The sequence below is a fragment of the Chiloscyllium plagiosum genome, unplaced genomic scaffold (genome assembly GCF_037043375.1).
Source record: "Chiloscyllium plagiosum isolate Xiang-an unplaced genomic scaffold, Cpla_swu_hap1 HiC_scaffold_47, whole genome shotgun sequence".
Classification (NCBI taxonomy): domain Eukaryota; kingdom Metazoa; phylum Chordata; class Chondrichthyes; order Orectolobiformes; family Hemiscylliidae; genus Chiloscyllium; species Chiloscyllium plagiosum.
The window spans coordinates 12,217,568-12,236,050 of NW_028270185.1; the positions used below are offsets into that span (position 1 = coordinate 12,217,568).

Below are 18,483 nucleotides of genomic sequence, written 5' to 3' on the forward strand. Positions count from 1 at the left end.
GCCTGCACATGACCGTTCCCTTGGTACTTCCACTGTTACTCTCAATCCTTCTTCCTCCGCTGTAGCCCTTGGTTCCTGGTTTTGCCTCCCGCTCTTGCTCCCAGACAATGCCTCCTCCATTTGTTCCCAGCCCCAACCCGAGTCCTGGACCCCTGCTCCCCTCCTGAGTGCCTCGGGTTCTGTTTCTCTCTCTCTCTCTGCCTTGGACCTCTCTCCCATTCTGAACTCTCAAAGAAGTTCGGCCTCCATCTAGTGGCAAATGTAGGTCAGTGCAGGTAATTCTCGGCTGCACCAATGAACTTCTGATACTAAATGAAAACTGGTCAATTTAATAACTGTAGAGTGAGTATCCTGCGAATTGTATTATTTTTACATTTAGCGATGTATTTCCACGTATTTCAGCTCGGAATACCTAGTGCAATCCACGCACGGTACGGTATTTCAACTTGTACATTTGTACAGAAATGCTCAAAGGGACCCAACATCGGGACAGACATGCTGTACAACTCTATGATCCTATTACTGTGGCTTTAATATCGCATCCTGTGGCAAACTGCGACTCACTTAAAGTCATGATTCTCAGGAAAGCGACCATAACTTTAAGTGAGGACTTGCTGTATTCCATGCAGCGTTACTGCACTGTTTAAACCTAACAGATAAAGAAATCATATGATGTGGATAAACTGGTGAAATTGATACAGGCAGAGAGCAACACAAGGCTCCAAGGTCACCTTTGTCTGTCAAAATGTGCAGGCAACGAGTCACAAGGGTTTCTGCTCCTTTTGGACAGTTCTCCACTAACAGAAGCAGCTCAGGTGAGTTCATTCCCATCCCTCGGATCTGAAGCAACAGGAGAACAAAGGGTTACAACACCAATGTGGAAACGCATTCCTTGTGAGTCTTTCTTTTCTTTCTGCATTACACCATCAACTGAACTAAAGACTGCCAATCAAATCCAGGATTAGAAAAATGAGGCAGAGCCACTTGGCAGGAATTGAGCAATTTGGGAAGGGACCCAAGCTGCCTTCACGTTAACTATTCAACAAGCTATCATGTTAAAAGAAAAGGAACATCACGCTTTTGGCAACCACTCAGTATCTCAGAGCTTCATGACCAATGAAGATGCTGTGGGTTGAAGTCCCACTCCAGACACTCGAGCACAATTGAGGCTGAATCAATGGCAGGGGTCGGGGGGGGGGGGGGGGGGGGGGGGGGTTATGGAAAGTTTACGTCATAAAGCAAGGCTGGGACCTCTTTCACTTGATTGTAGGAGCTTGAGAGGTGACCTTATAGAAGTTTATGAAATCAGCCAGGGTATAGACAGGGTTATTATTAGTTGTCTTTTCCGTAGTGTGGGGGATTTAAAGATTAGGGGGTACATTTTTTAAGGTGAGAGGAGCAAGATTTAAAATAGACATGAGAGATAAATTGTTTACAGAGAGGATGGTTCGCGTATGGAATGAACTTCCTGAGGAAGTGGTTGATGAAGGTACAATTACAATGTTTAAAAGACATTTGGATAAGTACATGAATAGGAAAGGTTTCAATGATGAGGGTCAAGCACAGGCAGGTGGGACGAGCTTAGTTTGAGATTATGTTTGGCATCAACTGGTTGGGCCGAAGGTTCTGTTTCCATGACTCAGTGACTATGACAGCAAGGGGATTTTGGCCAAAATGTTTCTTTTATTCATTGGATGAGATGGTAGCCTGAGCCAGTGCAGGAACTGAAGGTGCTGTTAGCCTCCCTCGGCGTCGTAAATCAGCCAAGCGAGCTAACCAACTCAGACGGATCTATAACAACCAAGGCACTGAGGGGAACTTCCTTGCTCTTCTTTAAACGAGACTTTCACATCCATCGGTCAGAGGTAGACCCATCTGAAATTTAGCTCTGCCAGTGCAGCTCCCCCTCACAAGGTCACTGGGAATGTCAACCTGATTGGGTGATCAGGTCTCTGGACGTGGGGGCTGAAGCAGCAATCTGCTGACTTACCGGCTGCTCGATGACACGCAACACCGTGCGCTTAATGTCAGCGATGGCCTCGGTGTAGACGGCAGCAAGTTCATGAATAAGTTTGTGGTTCTGGGGAAGCAGAGCAAGGTACAGGTAGAGACACTGTTTCACCATCTCCTCCGTCCAAGGGGCTGCCACCTCTGTCAGTCAAAGGATTTTTTTTTTTAGATTAAATTAAAAAACTTAAAATAAAAACCAGACTCCGTTCAGACATGTTCCCAACCCAGACCGCTGATCCGCACAGATAATCTACATACCACCACCTCCTCGGTCAGCTGACCAACATCCCACCTAAACCATTTCTCACTGGACATGGGTGTCACTGGACAAGGCTGGCACTTGTGCCAAGCCCTAATTGCCCTTGTGTGGCTGGCTGGGCCATTTCAAAGAGCAGTTGGCCTGGAGTCACGTGTAGGACTGACTGGGTTAGATTAGATTAGATTCCCTACAGTGTGAAAACAGGCCCTCGGCCCAACCAGTCCACACCGACCCTCCAAAGAGTAACCCACCCAGACCCATTTCCCTCTGACTAATGCACCTAACACTGTGGACAATTTATCATGGCCAATTCACCTGACCTGCACATCTTTGGACTGTAGGAGAAAACTGGAGCACCTGGAGGAAACCTGCGCTGACACAGGGAAAAGAATGATTACATTTTTGCAAATACTCAGGACTATGTGGTGAGGCTAAGTTGTCTTGATCTCTATTGTCTAGGTCAGAAGTCACACAACACCAGGTTATAACAGGTTTATCTAACAGGCTTTCATAGCCATGTTCCTTCATCAGGCACATTATCACATAGTCTAGGTGAGAGTGAGGACTGCAGATGCTGAAGGTCAGAGACTAGATCAGAGCAGTGCTGGAAAAGGACAACAGGTCCGGGGAGCAGGAAAATCGATGTTTTGGGCAAAAGCCCTTCATCAGGAATGAGGCTGGGAGCCTCCAGGGTGGAGATATAAATGGGTGTGGGGGGGGAAAGAGAAGAGGTAACAGAGTGCAATAGGTGGATGGGGGTGGGGATGAAGGTGATAGGTCGGAGAGGAGAGTGGAGCAGATAGGTAGGAATGAAGATTGGGAGGATAGGATAGGTCATGAGGATGGCGCTGAGCTGGCAGGTTGGAATTGGGGTAAGGTGGCGGGAGGGGAAATGAGGAAACTGGTGAAGTCCACATTGATGCCCTGGGGTTAAATCACTCTATCCATGCACAGGGGAAATGATGACTTGAGGTACTGTTATTTGGTGATGTTCTGGGGATGTGGGTTCATGGTAGGTGCTGGAATTTGAATTCAATAAAAATCAGGAAGTAGTGACCATGAGACAACTCCTGACTGCCCGAAAATACTCACCGGGGGAATCCCCTGCCCCAAGTGGCATTGTGGATCAGCCCACAGCATGTGGCCTGCAGCTCATCACCACCTTCTCAAGAATGATTTTTTTTAAAAAACCTGATTCAGGAATGTCCTTGAGGGAAAGAAACTGATGCCTTTGCCAAGTCTGAGCTACACGTGACTCCAGACCCATAGCAATGTGTTCCACCTCCTAACTGCCCTCCATCGAGCCAAGAAACAAAGCACCCTTAATGTCCCCAGCCACCTATCACACAGTCAGACAGGTGCACGGCCACGTGTAGAACTCTCACCTGTATCCTTGTCAGCCCCGAAGAGGATGGAGGGTGGGTTGGGATGAACTAGCAGCTGCAAGTAATTCAGGGCAAACTTCTCAATGTAGTCACGTAGCTGCTCCTTGTCGTACATTCTTTTGATAAACATCAGTGCCTGGGAGCGGACCTGGAGAAGGAGACACCTCACAGTGAACAGGTTGGCGGGAGGCAGCCCAGTTTTCCATTTTAGACACCCTCATTTTACAAACAGGTGGTTCCCAATGGTCCAATGAATCAAAGCATCTAGCAGGAGGGTGCTGTTGGTAAAGAGGATCCCAGCTGCCAACGGCCATTTATGGTTCTTCAGCTCTTTCTCAGATGCTGGAGCAGGCGTGGCTACAACTGGCCTTAGTCTGCCTGGGGTTTTAGGAAGTAAACCGTTTTCATTTATATGGTGCCTCTCACAACCATTGGGACAAGACAAAGCATTTATAGCCAAAGAGCTAATATCAAAGTGTAATCGTAGGTGGCAAAGCATGCATACATCATGCCAGAAAACTGCAATCTGATAACAAGGTTTCCTTAAATGCTGGTTGAAGGATGTATATTAGCCAGGACACTAGGGGAAAGCTACCAAATAATTTTCTCGAACCACCGGCACAGTGGCTCAGTGGTTAGCACTGCTACCTCACAGTACCAGGGACATGGGTTCGATTCCAGCCTCGGGTGACTGTGCGAAGTCCAGGGGCTCCGGTTTCCTCCCACAGTCCAAAGATGTGCAGGTCAGGGTGGATTGGCCGTGCTAAATGGCAGAGTTTCCAGAGTTCTGCAGGCGAGGTGGATTCCCCGTGGGAAACGCAGAGTTGCAAGGACGGGGGTCGGGTCAAGGTAAGACGCTCTTCGGGTGGTCAGGGTGGACTCGATGAGCCGTATGGCCTGCTTCCACACTGAAGGGATTCTAGGATTCTTTTCTATTCTATGAAAACACCATCATATCTTTTATACCCATTCCAGAGGGGAGACAATCACAACTGAACTAAAGGCTTGAGAGTATAGAGCAGTAGTGCACTTCAGCGTCAGTTTAGGTGTGTGTTCGCCACACTCTGTGGTGAGACTTGAAAACTACCACCAGATTTGGAGGCAGGAGTGCCTAGAGCTCTCTTGATACTCAACAGATGCAGGCCCAGTTTCTGTGTTGAACTAGCCTACCTTTGTGCAGCAGCCCAAGGGTGAACACTGGGCCTACTTGAGTTAGGAAGCTAATAAGAGGTTATTACAGGAAGGCTGAGAGTGGGCACGGAAGAGCTGCCCAGTGACAGTCTGAGCCTTCAGGAATGAAGGAAGAAAGGAGGACTGCAGATGCTGGAGCTCAGAGTCGAGTGTGTAGCGCTGGAAAAGCGCAGCAGGTCAGGCAACATCCGAGGAGCAGTAGAGTCGACGTTTTAGGCTTAAGCCTTTCATCAGCAAAGACTGATGCCCAAAACGTCAATCCCCCTGCTCCTCGGATGCTGCCTGACCTGTTGTGCTTTTCCAGCGCCACAACTCTCGACCCTTAAGGACTGAAGGAAAACAGTGCTGGGGCATGGGGGGGGGGGGGGGGGGTGCGGGGAGACAGACCAGAGTGAGATAGAAATGGTGGATAATTAAATTGAAGATAAGAACTGAAGCGGGGGTGGCTGCATTTTGTGTCTTTCACCTTATCCTTCTCATGAGAGCTCAAATCAAGCAGCACATGGAGGTACTGCAGCTGCTTTGAAGGCCTCTTAAAGATCAGATCCCTTAGTGTTGACATTCCAAGGTAGATGCGAGTCTGCAAGAAAGATAAGGGAGGGTCATCACCAGCACTTTGGAACTGACAAAAGGGTATACAACGCAGCCGACTGCTAGTATCCCGACACCCACCTTATCCTCGCAGTACCTGCGGATCACCTCTAACGCACTGTCAGTTATACACGGAGCTTCCAGAACCAGCTTGGTAAACAGCCTAATGGAGGAAGATGGACAGTGAGAAAAACGATCAGAAATTACAACAACAACAAACTTGCAGCATTTGGGAAGCACACATCCATAATACATCCTTGCTAATATCAAGGGTCTGCTATTGCGCTAATGGCATATGAAAAGACTGGAATGAATGGTGGGTGAAAGCAACAATGTGTATTTATACAGCACTATTAAACAGTAGAAAAGGCACCAAAACACTTCAGAGAAGCATTATCCCACAAAATCTGCCACACAAGGAGATATGACGGGTGTTATGGACCAGAACAAACTTCTTCAAAATATGCTAAGATACCTTTAAAATAAGAAAATGTTATGAAGTCTAGGCTAAGTGTAAGGCATTGTTTTCAGGATGCAATTTGATTGGTCAAACTACCAGATTTGAAGCAAAACACACTTTGCGAAAACATTGTAGTTAAAATATGACAAAAAAAGGAAGCGATTGGAATAATTAACTCTGTTGGAAAGCTGAAATAGATTATTTTACTACTGAACAGTAACTGTTCCAATATGGTAACGTCCCATAAACACACCCTTGACAAAGGCAGATTCAGGAAAATAGATTGTCTCACAGGCAATCCTCCAGCCCAGGAGGAAAATCATCGAGAAACCTCAGAGAGACAGAGTGCAACAGAGAGAAATAGAGACAGTGCAGCAGGGAGAGATGAACTGGAGCTTCCAAACTTAACTTTCAGACCCCAGCAACCACTACTGAAAAACTCAAAAAAATCCTGATTCTGTGGGATATTGACCCCACCCAATCAGGCTGCTTCTATTGTTCCAAACTTTAAAAAAAACAACATCTCACATGCTGTTTACTTTAAGGGCTTTCATTAGGCAGCTCCTCACCTCTGACTTAAAACCTCTCTTCAAAAAAAAAACCAGGACAAAATACACTTCTTAAAGCCATAGTACAGTCACACAGATGACCATGAGCTTGGTCAAGGTGGCACATTAATCAGGGGTGAGCAGGATGTTGAAATGTGAGAAGCACAGATGTTTAAGGGGAATGTAGGCCGGGGTGAAGATTACAGATCATTGGAGGAAGAGATTGGTAGACCGAGGCCATGGAGAGAATTTAATGAGAAGGAGAATTTTTAAGTCAAAGTGCCGACTGACTGGGTTTCAATGTGGGCCAGCAAGCACAGGCCTGACGTGTGCCGTGGGTTATGACCTGGACAGAGTTTTAAATGAACTTAAGTATTCTAAAGTGGTAGGTCAGCCAGGAGTGCATCTACAAAGCAGAAGTCAGCTGCCTGAAACAAATAATCATCAATTTTTCTAAAGTTTACATTTGAGTGACCAACCTGGCTTAGGCCTGCATTCCAGAGCTCCCAGTGACAACAGGCAGGTTCTTTTCATCCACACAACCCAAAACGTTCAGCAGATGGTGTATCGATAAGCCAAATCTATCAAGAATGTCCGAGGTCCCATCCATAATTTCCTGCAGTCACCGAGTATATAGCAAGTCTATGCTATATACTGGATGACTGCACGGTGGCACGCTGGCTCAGTGGTTAGCACTGCTGCCTCACAGTACCAGGGACCGGTGTCAATTCCAGCCTCGGGCGACTGCCTGTGTGGAGTTTGCACATTCTCCCCGTGTCTGCGTGGGTTTCCTCCCACAGTCCAAAGATGTGCCCATTCAGGTGAATTGGCCACGCTAAATTGCCCGTAGTGTTAGCTGCATTAGTCAGAGGTAAATGGGTCTGGGTGGGTTACTCTTTGGAGGGTCAGTGTGGACTTGTTGAGCTGAAGGACCTGTTTCCACACTGTAGGGAATCTAATCTTGAGGGTGGCACGGTGACTCAGTGATTAGCACTGCTGCCTCACAGCACCAGGGTCCCAGGTTCGATTCCAGCCTCGGGTGACTGTCTCTGTGGAGCTTGGACATTCTCCCAGTGCCTACGTGGGATTCCTCCAGGTGCTCTAGTTTCCTCCCACAATTCAAAGAATGTGCAGGTCAGGTGGCTTGGCCATGCTAAATTGCCTCGTAGCGTTAGATGCATTAGTTAGAGGGAAATGGGTCTGGGTGGATTACTCTTCAGAGGTTCGGTGTGGAATGGTTGGGCCGAAGGGCCTGTTTCCACACTGTAGGGAATCTAATCTATCTAATCAGAACAGGACTAAACTCCGGATGTTGTGATCCACTCCAAAACCAAATAATCTAATATTCACAGCTGTTTGAAATAAATGAAGTATAAGACAAGACCCTGGGAAACACCATGAATCAGAACGACCTTGGTGGGCATGTCCACTAGTCCCTTAAGGTAGAAGGACAGGTCAATCAAGTGGTTAACAAGGTATATGGCAGATGGGACTAGATTTGGTTTGGATATCTGGTCAGCATGGACAAGTTGGACCGAAGGGTCTGTTTCCGTGCTGTACATCTCTCTGACTCTATATGGGATACTTGCCTTTAGTAACCAAGGCAGAGTGTGTAAGAGCAGGGAGGTTATGCTGGAACTATATAAAATGTTAAATAGACCACAGTTAGACTGTTGCGTGCAGTTCTGGAATCCACATTACGGTCAGGATGTGATTGCACTGGTGAGAGTTTAGAGGACATTTACCAGGATGTTGTCTGGGCTGGAGAGTTGTAGTTATGAAAAGAGAATTGACAGACTGGAGTTGTATTCCTTGATACAGAAGAGACTGAGGGGGGACATGATTGAGATGTGTAAAACCATGAGTGCCACAGATAGGAAGAAACCTTTCTCCCAAACATGGATCAATGACTGGGGGTGCACAGCTCGAAGGTAAGAAGCAAGATGTTTAGAGAGGATGCAAGGACATTTTGTGGAAGAATGTGGAATTCCCCACTTGCAAGGCTGGTCGAAGCAGAAATCCACATAATGTAAGTAGTATCTAGACATGTGATACCCAGCATTCAAGAGCATGGGTGAAGTGATGGAAGATGGGATAAGAATAGCACGGTTCTTGTTTTAGACAGACACAGACCTGATGGGCCAAAGGGTCTTTTTTTTTATGTAAGAAGCATAGAATCCCCACAATGAGCGAACAGGCCCTTCGGCCCAACAAGTCCACACCGACCCTCTGAACAGTAACCCACCCAGACCCATTCCCCTACCCTATATTTACCCCTGAATGCACCTAACCTGCACATCCCCGAACACTATGGGCAGTTTAGCACGGCCAATCCACCCTAACCTGCGCATCTCTGGACTGTGGGAGGAAACCGGAGCACCCGGAGGAAACACCCTGACGCAGGCAGAATGTGCAAACTCCACACAGGCAGTCGCCTGAGGCTGGAACTGAACCCGGGTCCCTGGCGCTGTGAGGTAGCAGCAGTAACCACTGAGCCACCGCCGCTGCGTGGCACACCTCTATGACATTGTACAGGTTTATTCAAGAAGGATGGTCACTTTGGTGAGGTTCAACAGGAAACCTACCCCAGCATATTTAGAGGGTGATGGAGAAAGCTGGAAAAACAATTAGCAAAGTTTGATTAGAAGTGTTGAGAGTGGATTCTATCAGCATAGTTACTGACCCGTCTTTCTGGTCTGGTTTCTCCTGCAGCCCAGACAGTAAGCTGGTCAAACATTCATCGTAATTCTCCAGATTGCCATTGGGCCACTTGTCCAGGTACAGGTTGTACTCCTGGTACAGCCAGGCAAACGCAAGGTCCACACGGTTCCGGATATCCTCCAGGATGAAATCCATCATCTTGCCTTTCAACTTCCCATCAAATTGCGTCACGAGACGGGCAAGAATCTTCACACGAATCTGGAATTGAGAAGTGGAAGTCAGAAAATTGTAACATAACAGCAGAGAATCTGGCCAGAGAGGGCAATCTAAATACTTCTAATGATACAAGTGCTGCAGTTCCCAATATAAAATCATGAGGAGCATGGATAGGATGAATCGCCTTTTTCCCCAGAGCTACGGTGGCACAGTGGTTAGCACTGCTGCCTCACAACGCCAGAGACCCGGGTTCAATTCCTGTCTCAGGCGACTCTCTGTGTGGAGTTTGCCCATTCTCCCTGTGTCTGCGTGGGTTTCCTCCGGGTGCTCCGGTTTCCTCCCACAGTCCAAAAATGTGCAGGTTAGGTGAATTGGCCATGCTAAATTGCCCGTAGTGTTAGGTGAAGGGGTAAATATAGGGGAATGGGTTTGGGTGGGTTGCGCTTCGGCAGGTCGGTATGGACTTGGTGGGCCGAAGGGCCTGTTTCCACACTGTAAGTAATCTAATCTAATCTAATCTAATCTAATCTAGAGGGCATTAGTTTAAGGTGACAGGGGAAAGATTTAAAAGGGACTTAAGGGACAACATTTTCATGCAGAGGGTGGTGCGTTTATGGAAGGAGCTGCCAGAGGAAATGATGGAGGCTGGTACAATTAAAACATTTATAAGGCATCTGGATGGGTACATCAATAGGAAGGGTTTAGAAGGATGCATGCCAAATGCCGGCAAACAGGACTAGTTAAGTTTGGGAAACTTGGTCGGCATGGAGGAGTTGGACCAAAGAGTCATACAGCACAGAAACAGACCCTACGACCCGAATTTGAAGCTAGAACGGGAATGAAGCTATTAAACCTCAGTCAGAGCCTCATTGCAGCCATTGGTGCCTCAAAGCTCATGACCCCAATTTTCAGCTGGTGATCTCATTTGGGGACCCAATCTAACCCAACCCCAACCACACCTTCCCAACCCATATCAAACCCAACCGCACACCCCAAACCCAACTGCAACCCAAACCCAACCCGAACGCCCCCACCCAACCCAACCCAAACCCAACTGCACCCCCAACCCAACCCAAACCCAACTGCACCCCCACAACCCAAACCCAACAGCAACCCTCCAACCCAAAAACCCAACAGCAACCCCACAACCCAAACCCAACAGCAACCCTCCAACCCAACCCAACAGCAACCCCCCAACCCAAACCCAACAGCAACCCCCCAACCCAAACCCAACAGCAACCCCCCAACCCAAACCCAACAGCAACCCCCCAACCCAAACCCAACAGCAACCCCCCAATCCAACCCAACTGCATTCCCCCCAACCCAAACCCAACTGCACCCCCCAACCCAAACCCAACTGCACCCCCCAACCCAAACCCAACTGCACCCCCCAACCCAAACCCAACTGCACCCCCCAACCCAAACCCAACTGCACCCCCCAACCCAAGCACAACTGCCCTCGCCCCAACTCAACCCAAACCCAACCGCCCCCGCCCAACCCAAACCAAACTCAGCTACCCCCGCCCAACCCAACTACAACCCCCCAACCCAAGCACAACCGCCCTTGTCCAACCCAACCTCCCCCACCCAACCCAACCCCAACCGCCCCACCCAACCCAACCCAAACTCAACTGCCCCCACCCAACTCAACCCAAACCCAACTGCCCCGTCCAACTCAACCCAAACCTAACCTTATTAAAAAACCTTGGATTAAACAGGAGAGGATAGCTATAGCATGAGACATACAAGGGTTATATGTACAGTAAGCAATTAGGAATCCAAATAGTATTGCATCCTTTATGAAAAGGAGTAGAAAGTATAAGATTAAGGAAGGCTTGATGCAATTATATTGTAATCAGGATTATAAGACCACATTTTGAGAGGATTGTGCAGTTTTGGGCTCCATATCAATGGAAGGATATTCTTGCCTAAGGGAAGCACAGCAAAGGTTCGCTGGACCCATCCCTGACCTAAGGGTGCTACAAAGGGAGACTGAGTAGGTGGGTGTAAACTCCAGGTAATTAGATTAAATGAAAAATGATCTCAGAAATGTGTACACTTCTGAGAAGGTTTAATAGGGTGAGTTCAGACAGCCTGTTTGACACAGCTAGTGCAATGTCTCAGGATAATGATGTCAACTATTTTGGGCTGAACCGAGAAGAGATTTCTTTGTTGAAAAAGTTGCATATCTTTGATATTGTCACCCGACAAAGATAAAGATGCTCAGTCGCTGGATAAAATACAATATTGGGACAGATAGATTTTTAGACACTATGGGGAGAGGGCAGGAAAGTGGATTTGATGTAGAAATTCAGCGAGTTTATTGACTGGTGCAGCAGGCTTAAGGAGCAACTCCGACTCTCCGTTACGTCCCCACACACAAACGCAGAAGGTCCATGGCCACAAATGTTACAGGAAAAAGCACACAATACCGCTCCAGCTCCACCTCGCGCGACTGCTTTCTCCGCTTTAAGGATGCGTTGCACGGCTCCGAGCTTCAGCTTGTCGATCTTATCCGCAGGCAGCTGCTGGACAACGTCTCCCAGGCGGAAAACCTTCTTCCGCCCACTCTGCCCCGGCCTGCAAACAACAAATAACCTATCAGCTACTGGAAAAGACCTAACCAGTACCCGGGCAAGGGAAGGTTTGAAAACATGCCAAAAGGTTACAGAAGCCTCAGCTCCAGTTAGGGATCTTGGGTTCGGAAGAACATCGCTGTTACTCTGTTCAGTTAGCAGATCTCTGTCAGGCCTACATGTCTCAGGGACTCATAAGTGGGGGAAAAGTGCATGCCCTGACAATGCCACCAATGTTCAGTGGGCTAGTTGTTGAATACACCTGGATAGTGTACCCGATGCCCAAGAGCCCTCTTTGATCTCATCCCACTAATCATATCATCAATTGAACACCCCTCAACAATCTGAAAACAGAAAATGCTGGGTCAGACAGTTTCCACGGACAGGGAGTAAGCTAATGTTTCGATCTAGATGACTCTGCATCAGAGCCCTCAGCAATCCTTGTGCTGTTCTCAATTCCTTACATCCATCCTTTGGCAGGAGTACCTTCAGCTTTTATTTTAAATTCATTCGCAGGATGAGGGCGTCGCTGGCTGGACCAGCATTTATTGCCCAACCCTTTTTGTCTAGAGGGCATTTGAGAGTCAACCACACAATTGTGGGTCTGGAGTCACATGTAGTCCAGACCAGTTAAGGATGGCAGTTTGCTTCCCTAAAGGACATTAGTGAACAATCAACAATGGATTCATGGTCTTTGTTACACCCTTAATTCCAGATATTTATTGAATTCAAATTCCACCATCTGCCATGGCGGGATTTGAACCTGAGCCCCCAGAATGTTACCTGGGTCTCTGGATTAACAGTCTAGCGATGACACCACAAGGCCGTTGCCTCCCCTAGCTTCCAGTTAAACTCTTTTTAAAACCCCATCTCCCCTCAAAGATGCTCCTTACAGTATATTTTTTGGAGCAAGCCTTTGGTCACACATCCATTTTTCACTACATGGCAGAGTGTCAGAGGGCCTTTATTGATGCTCCTCAAAACAGCCTTTGCATATTCTTCTACATTAAAGAGGATGCTATAGTAATGCAGGCATTTGTTGAGCCTGTTGGTTGGGGACATTCTATTCACAGCCTAGGCACCTGAGCAACACAGCCACCCGAGCGTCCATTTTCCGAAGTGACCACCTACCTTGACTGACTAGACTGCAAAATGGGTTCCACTCGCCGCTTTGCTTGCATCTCCTCCTCTTTGGTGGGCTGAGTAAAGGGTGCTCCGACAACAGAGATGGCTTGGCCGTGCCGCATCATGGAGTAACGCCGCTTGATAACTAGCCCCTCACTTTTCACATCTTTCCCTTGCTTCAGGTCCTCATCAGATTGGAGCTTCATCTGGTCAACACCTGAGGGAAAAGCAGGCAGATAATGACAGGGGTGCCTGCCCCTCAAACACAAATCCACCTCAAGGGACAGCCATTTTCCCTCCATAATCAGCACCATCAGGAATGCCTTTGCTGAGACTACTGCACAAAACGCAGCCTGTGAAATACTGAAAGAGTGTTACAAGGTTAGAGGTATCGCCATACATAGGAGACATCAAACAGGCTCTGGTTGTACCCTCAGACAAATGTTAAAAACTCCATGACATTATTTCGAAGAGCTGGGGATTCACCCAGGTGTTAGAGACAATATTTACCTCCAAAAACAAACATGCTAAAAGCAGATTAGCGGACGTTTTCAAATACATTAGTGAAATCTTGCCATGTATAAATTGGGTGCCACACTCCCTGTAATTAATTGTAAAGCATTTTAGAAAATCCAGAGGTCATGAAAGGTTCGACACAAATGCAAGTCTTTCTTTTTGACGCCCTTGATGACCTCATGACCAAGCATCTGAAAATTTCCATCTTCGCTCCAATTGTTTTAAAAAAGGACCCGAGGGGCAACTCTTTCATGCAGAGGGTGGTGTGTGTATGGAATGAGCTGTCAGAGGAAGTGTGAGAGACAGATATAATTACAACATTTAAAAGGAATGATCTCTGAGTGACACTTCAGTGTTCATGGCCATGGCCATCTCTCTGCCCATGTTCCAGTATTACCTACTGACAGGCTAGTAGCAGGCTCATTGTGCACCACTTGAAGGCCACAGCAGTGACTGGAGTTACAGAAGATAAGTACATTCTGTCTGGGATACTGTAAGTACCTGAACCCAGTGACAGCCAGAATGAAGCAATTGCAAACAAAGTTAAAAATCACAAAACACCAGGTTATAATCCAACAGGTTTACTTGGAAGCACTAGCTTTCAGAGCGCTGCATTGATGATGGAGCAGCATTCCGAAAGCTAGTGCTTCCAAATAAACCTGTTGGACTATAACTTGATGTATTGTGATTTTTAACTTTGTACACCCCAGTCCAACAACGGCACCTTCAAATCATATCAAACGAAGTTGTGAGCATGGAACAAATAAACAAATGGCACTCCCTTACTTTTGCTTGTCTCAGTGTCCATGTGTAGTGGGAATGCAACTAAAGAGAATTTTGACTGAAATCACAAAACTAGCTTCGAGTCTCGATCGGTTATTAACATACAAGTCCCTTTCAGTGATGGCTGCACTGAGTCATAATGAAACGTGCTGTGGTCTCTCTCAAGGGATAAAGAACTATTAGTGGACAGCATTACTGGGAGGACATGCTTTTTAGATCATGAGAGCACTGCCCAGTTGCTCAGGGGAGTTTTATTTATCTTGAATGCAGATACACGTCACAGATTCCTGTCAATCAAAACATCTGTTATAGATGGTATCGTGCACAGTAAAGTATCTCACAGTCACAACATTAAACACGAACTGTACCCAGGTCTATAGGAATTGGAAGGTCTTGTTGCAGCTGTACAGGACATTGGTTGGGCCACTGCGTACAATTTTGGTTTCCCTGCTATAGAAAAGATGTTGTTAAACTTAAAAAGGTGCAGAAAAGATTTACAAGGGTGTTGCCAGAGTTGGAAGATGTGAGCTATAGGGAGAGGCTGAATAGGTTGGGGCTGTTTTTCCAGGAGAGTCGGAGGCTGAGGGGTGACCTTATAACGGTTTATAAAATCATGAGGGACATGGATAGGGTAAATAGCCAGGGTCTCTTCCCTGGGGTGGGGGAGTCCAAAACTAGAGGGCATAGGTTTAGGGTTAGAGGGGGAAGATATAAAAGGGACCTAAGGGTCAATGTTTTCACACAGAGGATGGGGCAAGTCTGGAATGAGCTGCCAAAGAAAGTGGTTGATGCCGGTACAATTACAATATTTAAAAGGAATCTGGGTGGGTACATGAATAGGAAAGGTTGGGAGGAATACAGGCCAAATGCTGGTATATGAGACTAGATTATTTTATGGACAAATTGGACCATAGGGCCAGTTTCCGAGCTGTACTACTCCATGACTCTACTGAATTTTCGGAAATTCTTTTTCTCTTGCAGTTGGACTAAAACATGGCTGCTGAGGGTACAGTGAACTTTTGCAATTTCTACAAAGATTCAGATATATCTGAAGTTTCCAGGTGAATAATCACAGGCAGCTCACTTGAATTGAAGGACCAAAAACTCATTTGTGGAATTGTCAATGTTTGTGGAATTATCCAAAACTCAAAAATCGACAGACTGCTGGACCAGCTGCCTGCAAGCTTGACATTTATAGAAGGAGACAGAACGGCTACAGCATACGAGGTGGTCACTTGGTATCCGAAACCTTGATTCGCCTGCTCCTCGGTTGGTGCTTGACTTGCTGTGCTTTTCCAGCGCCACACTTTGACTTGGCATGTTACGCCCACACCTGTTCCCGAAGGGATAATGCAGACAGCTCCACTTCCCCACTCCTTTGTCAGAGCCCCACATGCATCTCCCAGCCAAAAAAAATCCATTCTCTTCTGTACTTCACAACCAAGCCTCCTTCCACCACAGGCCCAGATAATGAAAGTTATGCAGAAACAGAAAGATGTTGTGAAACTTGAAAGGGCTCAGAAAAGATTTACAAGGATGATGCCAGGGTTGGAGAATTTGAGCTATAGGGAGAGGCTGAACGGGCTGGGGCTGTTTTCCCTGGAGCGTCGGAGGCTGAGGGGTGACCTTATAGAGGTTTATAAAATTATGAGGAGCATGGATAGGGTAAATAGACAGGGTGGGGGAATCCAAAACTAGAGGACATAGGTTTAGGGTGAGAGGGAAAAGATATAAAAGAGACCTGAGGGGCAACTTTTTCACACAGAGGGTGGTACGTGTATGGAATGAGCTGCCAGAGGAAATGGTGGAGGCTGGTACAATTGCAACATTTAAGAGGCATTTGGATGGGTATATGAATAGGAAGGGTTTGGAGGGATATGGGCCGGGTGCTGGCAGGTGGGACTAGATTGGGTTGGGATATCTGCTCGGCATGGACGGTTTGGACCGAAGGGTCTGTTTCCATGCTGTACAGCTCTATGACTCTATAAATAGAGTGTGGATATGCACTACCTATCCCCCTTGTGTAGAACCTCAAACCATTCCAGGTGGATCAGAGAAGTATAGGTCAGGTGGTCACCTGGCTGAAACTGATCACAAATAACAGATTACTCCAAGCAGCCAAGAGGAGATCAATCAGTTTGCAAATGACGAGATACTGGCAGCAAGGGAACACCACCAAAGCTTGAAAGCTGAAGCTTACTACATCTGAAGGACTCCAACTCTGTACAATTCAAGTCATTAGTCAAGAAAACTGACCTCCTGATACCAAAGCTTAAAGCAACTAACTTCATGACTTCCTGAAAAACTCTCTCTTCAAAGGAATACTCCTCATTAGGACACTGGCTATTGAATCGTCCTGGACTCCTCGTCAGGCCTTCTTCACAGAGTCTGCTTCTTTTCCAACGTCTGCCAAAGTCACATGATTTACGAACTATTACTTTGTACATCAGTTGGGAAGGCAATGGCCTCATGGCATTATCGCTGGACTGTTAATTCATGGACCCAGGTCATGTTCTGGGGTCCCAGGGTTCAAATCCCCAGAACAGTGAATTAAATTCAATAAATATCTGGAATTAAGAGTTCCAAAGACCATAAAATCATTGCCAATTGTCAGAAAAAAAACATCTGATTTGCTGATGTCCTTGAGGGAAGGAAACTGCCATCCTTACCTATCTGGTCTACATGTGACTTCAGACCAGTGCTGTCACTGATTCTTAACTGCCCTCTGGGCAAGTCGGGATGGACAAAAAATATTGGCCTAGCTAGTGACACCTTCATCCCATGAAGGGATAAAACAAAACATATAAAATGGCACTATCCTCTAACTGTATTTGAGTGAGAGAGTAATAAGTGACTGAGCATTAGGTTTTCAGTGTACGCCCAAACAATCAATCTTATTTAAAGAATCGAAGGTCATTGCTGGTTATTAAAATTGACCATAACTCACGTTAAGAAAGACACACTGATTTCAGAGAATACGAGTTTCAGTTCTCTCTCGTCTCTGTCCAGTACAGATGGTGATACCATAGAAACCCAGATTCTCATGGGAAACAGGTAACATCAGACAAAATAAAATCTACAATCAGATACTCATTCCCATCCATCTGAAAGGCCTCCGTTTTTCCACGTTACCTGGCCCGAGACCTGCTGACGTCATCTGCGTGGCCATGAGCCGGGCTAAGTGTTTTATCTGGGCATCTGTCCCTGCTGATTCAACTGGTGTGTAGGTGGCCTGGAAGGAGGCTGGCATCACATCTGGAAGGTACACCATGCTGATCAAAACCTGAAACATGCAAAGAAGGTAAGCTCTTTGTGGGGCCTAGCGCTGAACATAATCATCAATAAAATAGACCAAGCACCTGCTGCCCCTCAAGGACAACACAGAAATTACAACAGCAACGGGTCAACCAGTCTCTGCGTACGAGTAACCCAATATTCATGCAAAGCACTTTCTCCAACAACCTGGATATATACCGCCCCTTGAACACAGAAAGAAACCTCTCTGTTTGGACCACTAACTCCAATGGCACATTTCACAGCATCACACCATCTTTGGAAAAAGACTTGCCGGGATTCTGTTTTAATTTCTTTCCTCTTCTACCTCACTTTAAACACAATTATAGGAACTGTTCCATTTGGTGCCATTCTTGCTAATCTATAAAACATCTCCAAGATCACTCTTCAATTTGTCTGCTTTAATGAAAAGACCCAATTTTTCAGAGGTTCCCTTTGTAGGTGCTTATTCTCGGACTCACTCAAGTGAGTCCATGCTTTCCTAAAGTCTCACCACCTGCTTCTTCTAGGTTAAATGTCTTCCCTCTCTTTCTGTACTCGTGACCCATTCAAATCGGAGCTCTGTCATAGCTCAACAGCACTCAACTTCAGAGCAGAATATCGAAACATAGGGAATTTGGCCCTTCAGGCCTGCTGTTCTATTAAAACCATTGACCTTCTGCCTTAACACCATCTTCCTGCGCTGTCCCATCTCCTTAGGTGTCATAAACGTCTCGAAATCTATCAATCTTAATCTTAAAGATGCTGAAAAGCATGAGCTTCAGATCTTATATGTTATCTTATAGCTACAATATGAATAATTTGCACAAGGTGCTTAAAATAGGTCATCCTTTCCAACAGAGATTCTTCTGAAAGGAAAAGAGAAGGT

At 46.6% G+C, this 18,483-nt stretch overlaps 1 protein-coding gene across 2 annotated transcripts in view; it reads right to left on the bottom strand.

Moving 5' to 3' along the window:
• Positions 1 to 18,483, bottom strand: part of sympk (symplekin) — a 51,600-nt gene that overhangs the window by 15,160 nt on the left and 17,957 nt on the right. For both annotated transcript variants that reach the window (XM_043680682.2, XM_087984044.1), the window contains exons 10-18: positions 17,454 to 17,604; positions 13,029 to 13,239; positions 11,754 to 11,901; positions 9,128 to 9,363; positions 5,518 to 5,599; positions 5,312 to 5,425; positions 3,655 to 3,802; positions 1,991 to 2,151; positions 732 to 840 (exon numbers count right to left, since the gene is read on the bottom strand). In XM_043680682.2, the coding sequence (XP_043536617.2) occupies positions 732 to 840; positions 1,991 to 2,151; positions 3,655 to 3,802; positions 5,312 to 5,425; positions 5,518 to 5,599; positions 9,128 to 9,363; positions 11,754 to 11,901; positions 13,029 to 13,239; positions 17,454 to 17,604 (1,360 nt within the window). The remainder of the gene's footprint in view (positions 1 to 731; positions 841 to 1,990; positions 2,152 to 3,654; positions 3,803 to 5,311; positions 5,426 to 5,517; positions 5,600 to 9,127; positions 9,364 to 11,753; positions 11,902 to 13,028; positions 13,240 to 17,453; positions 17,605 to 18,483) is intronic.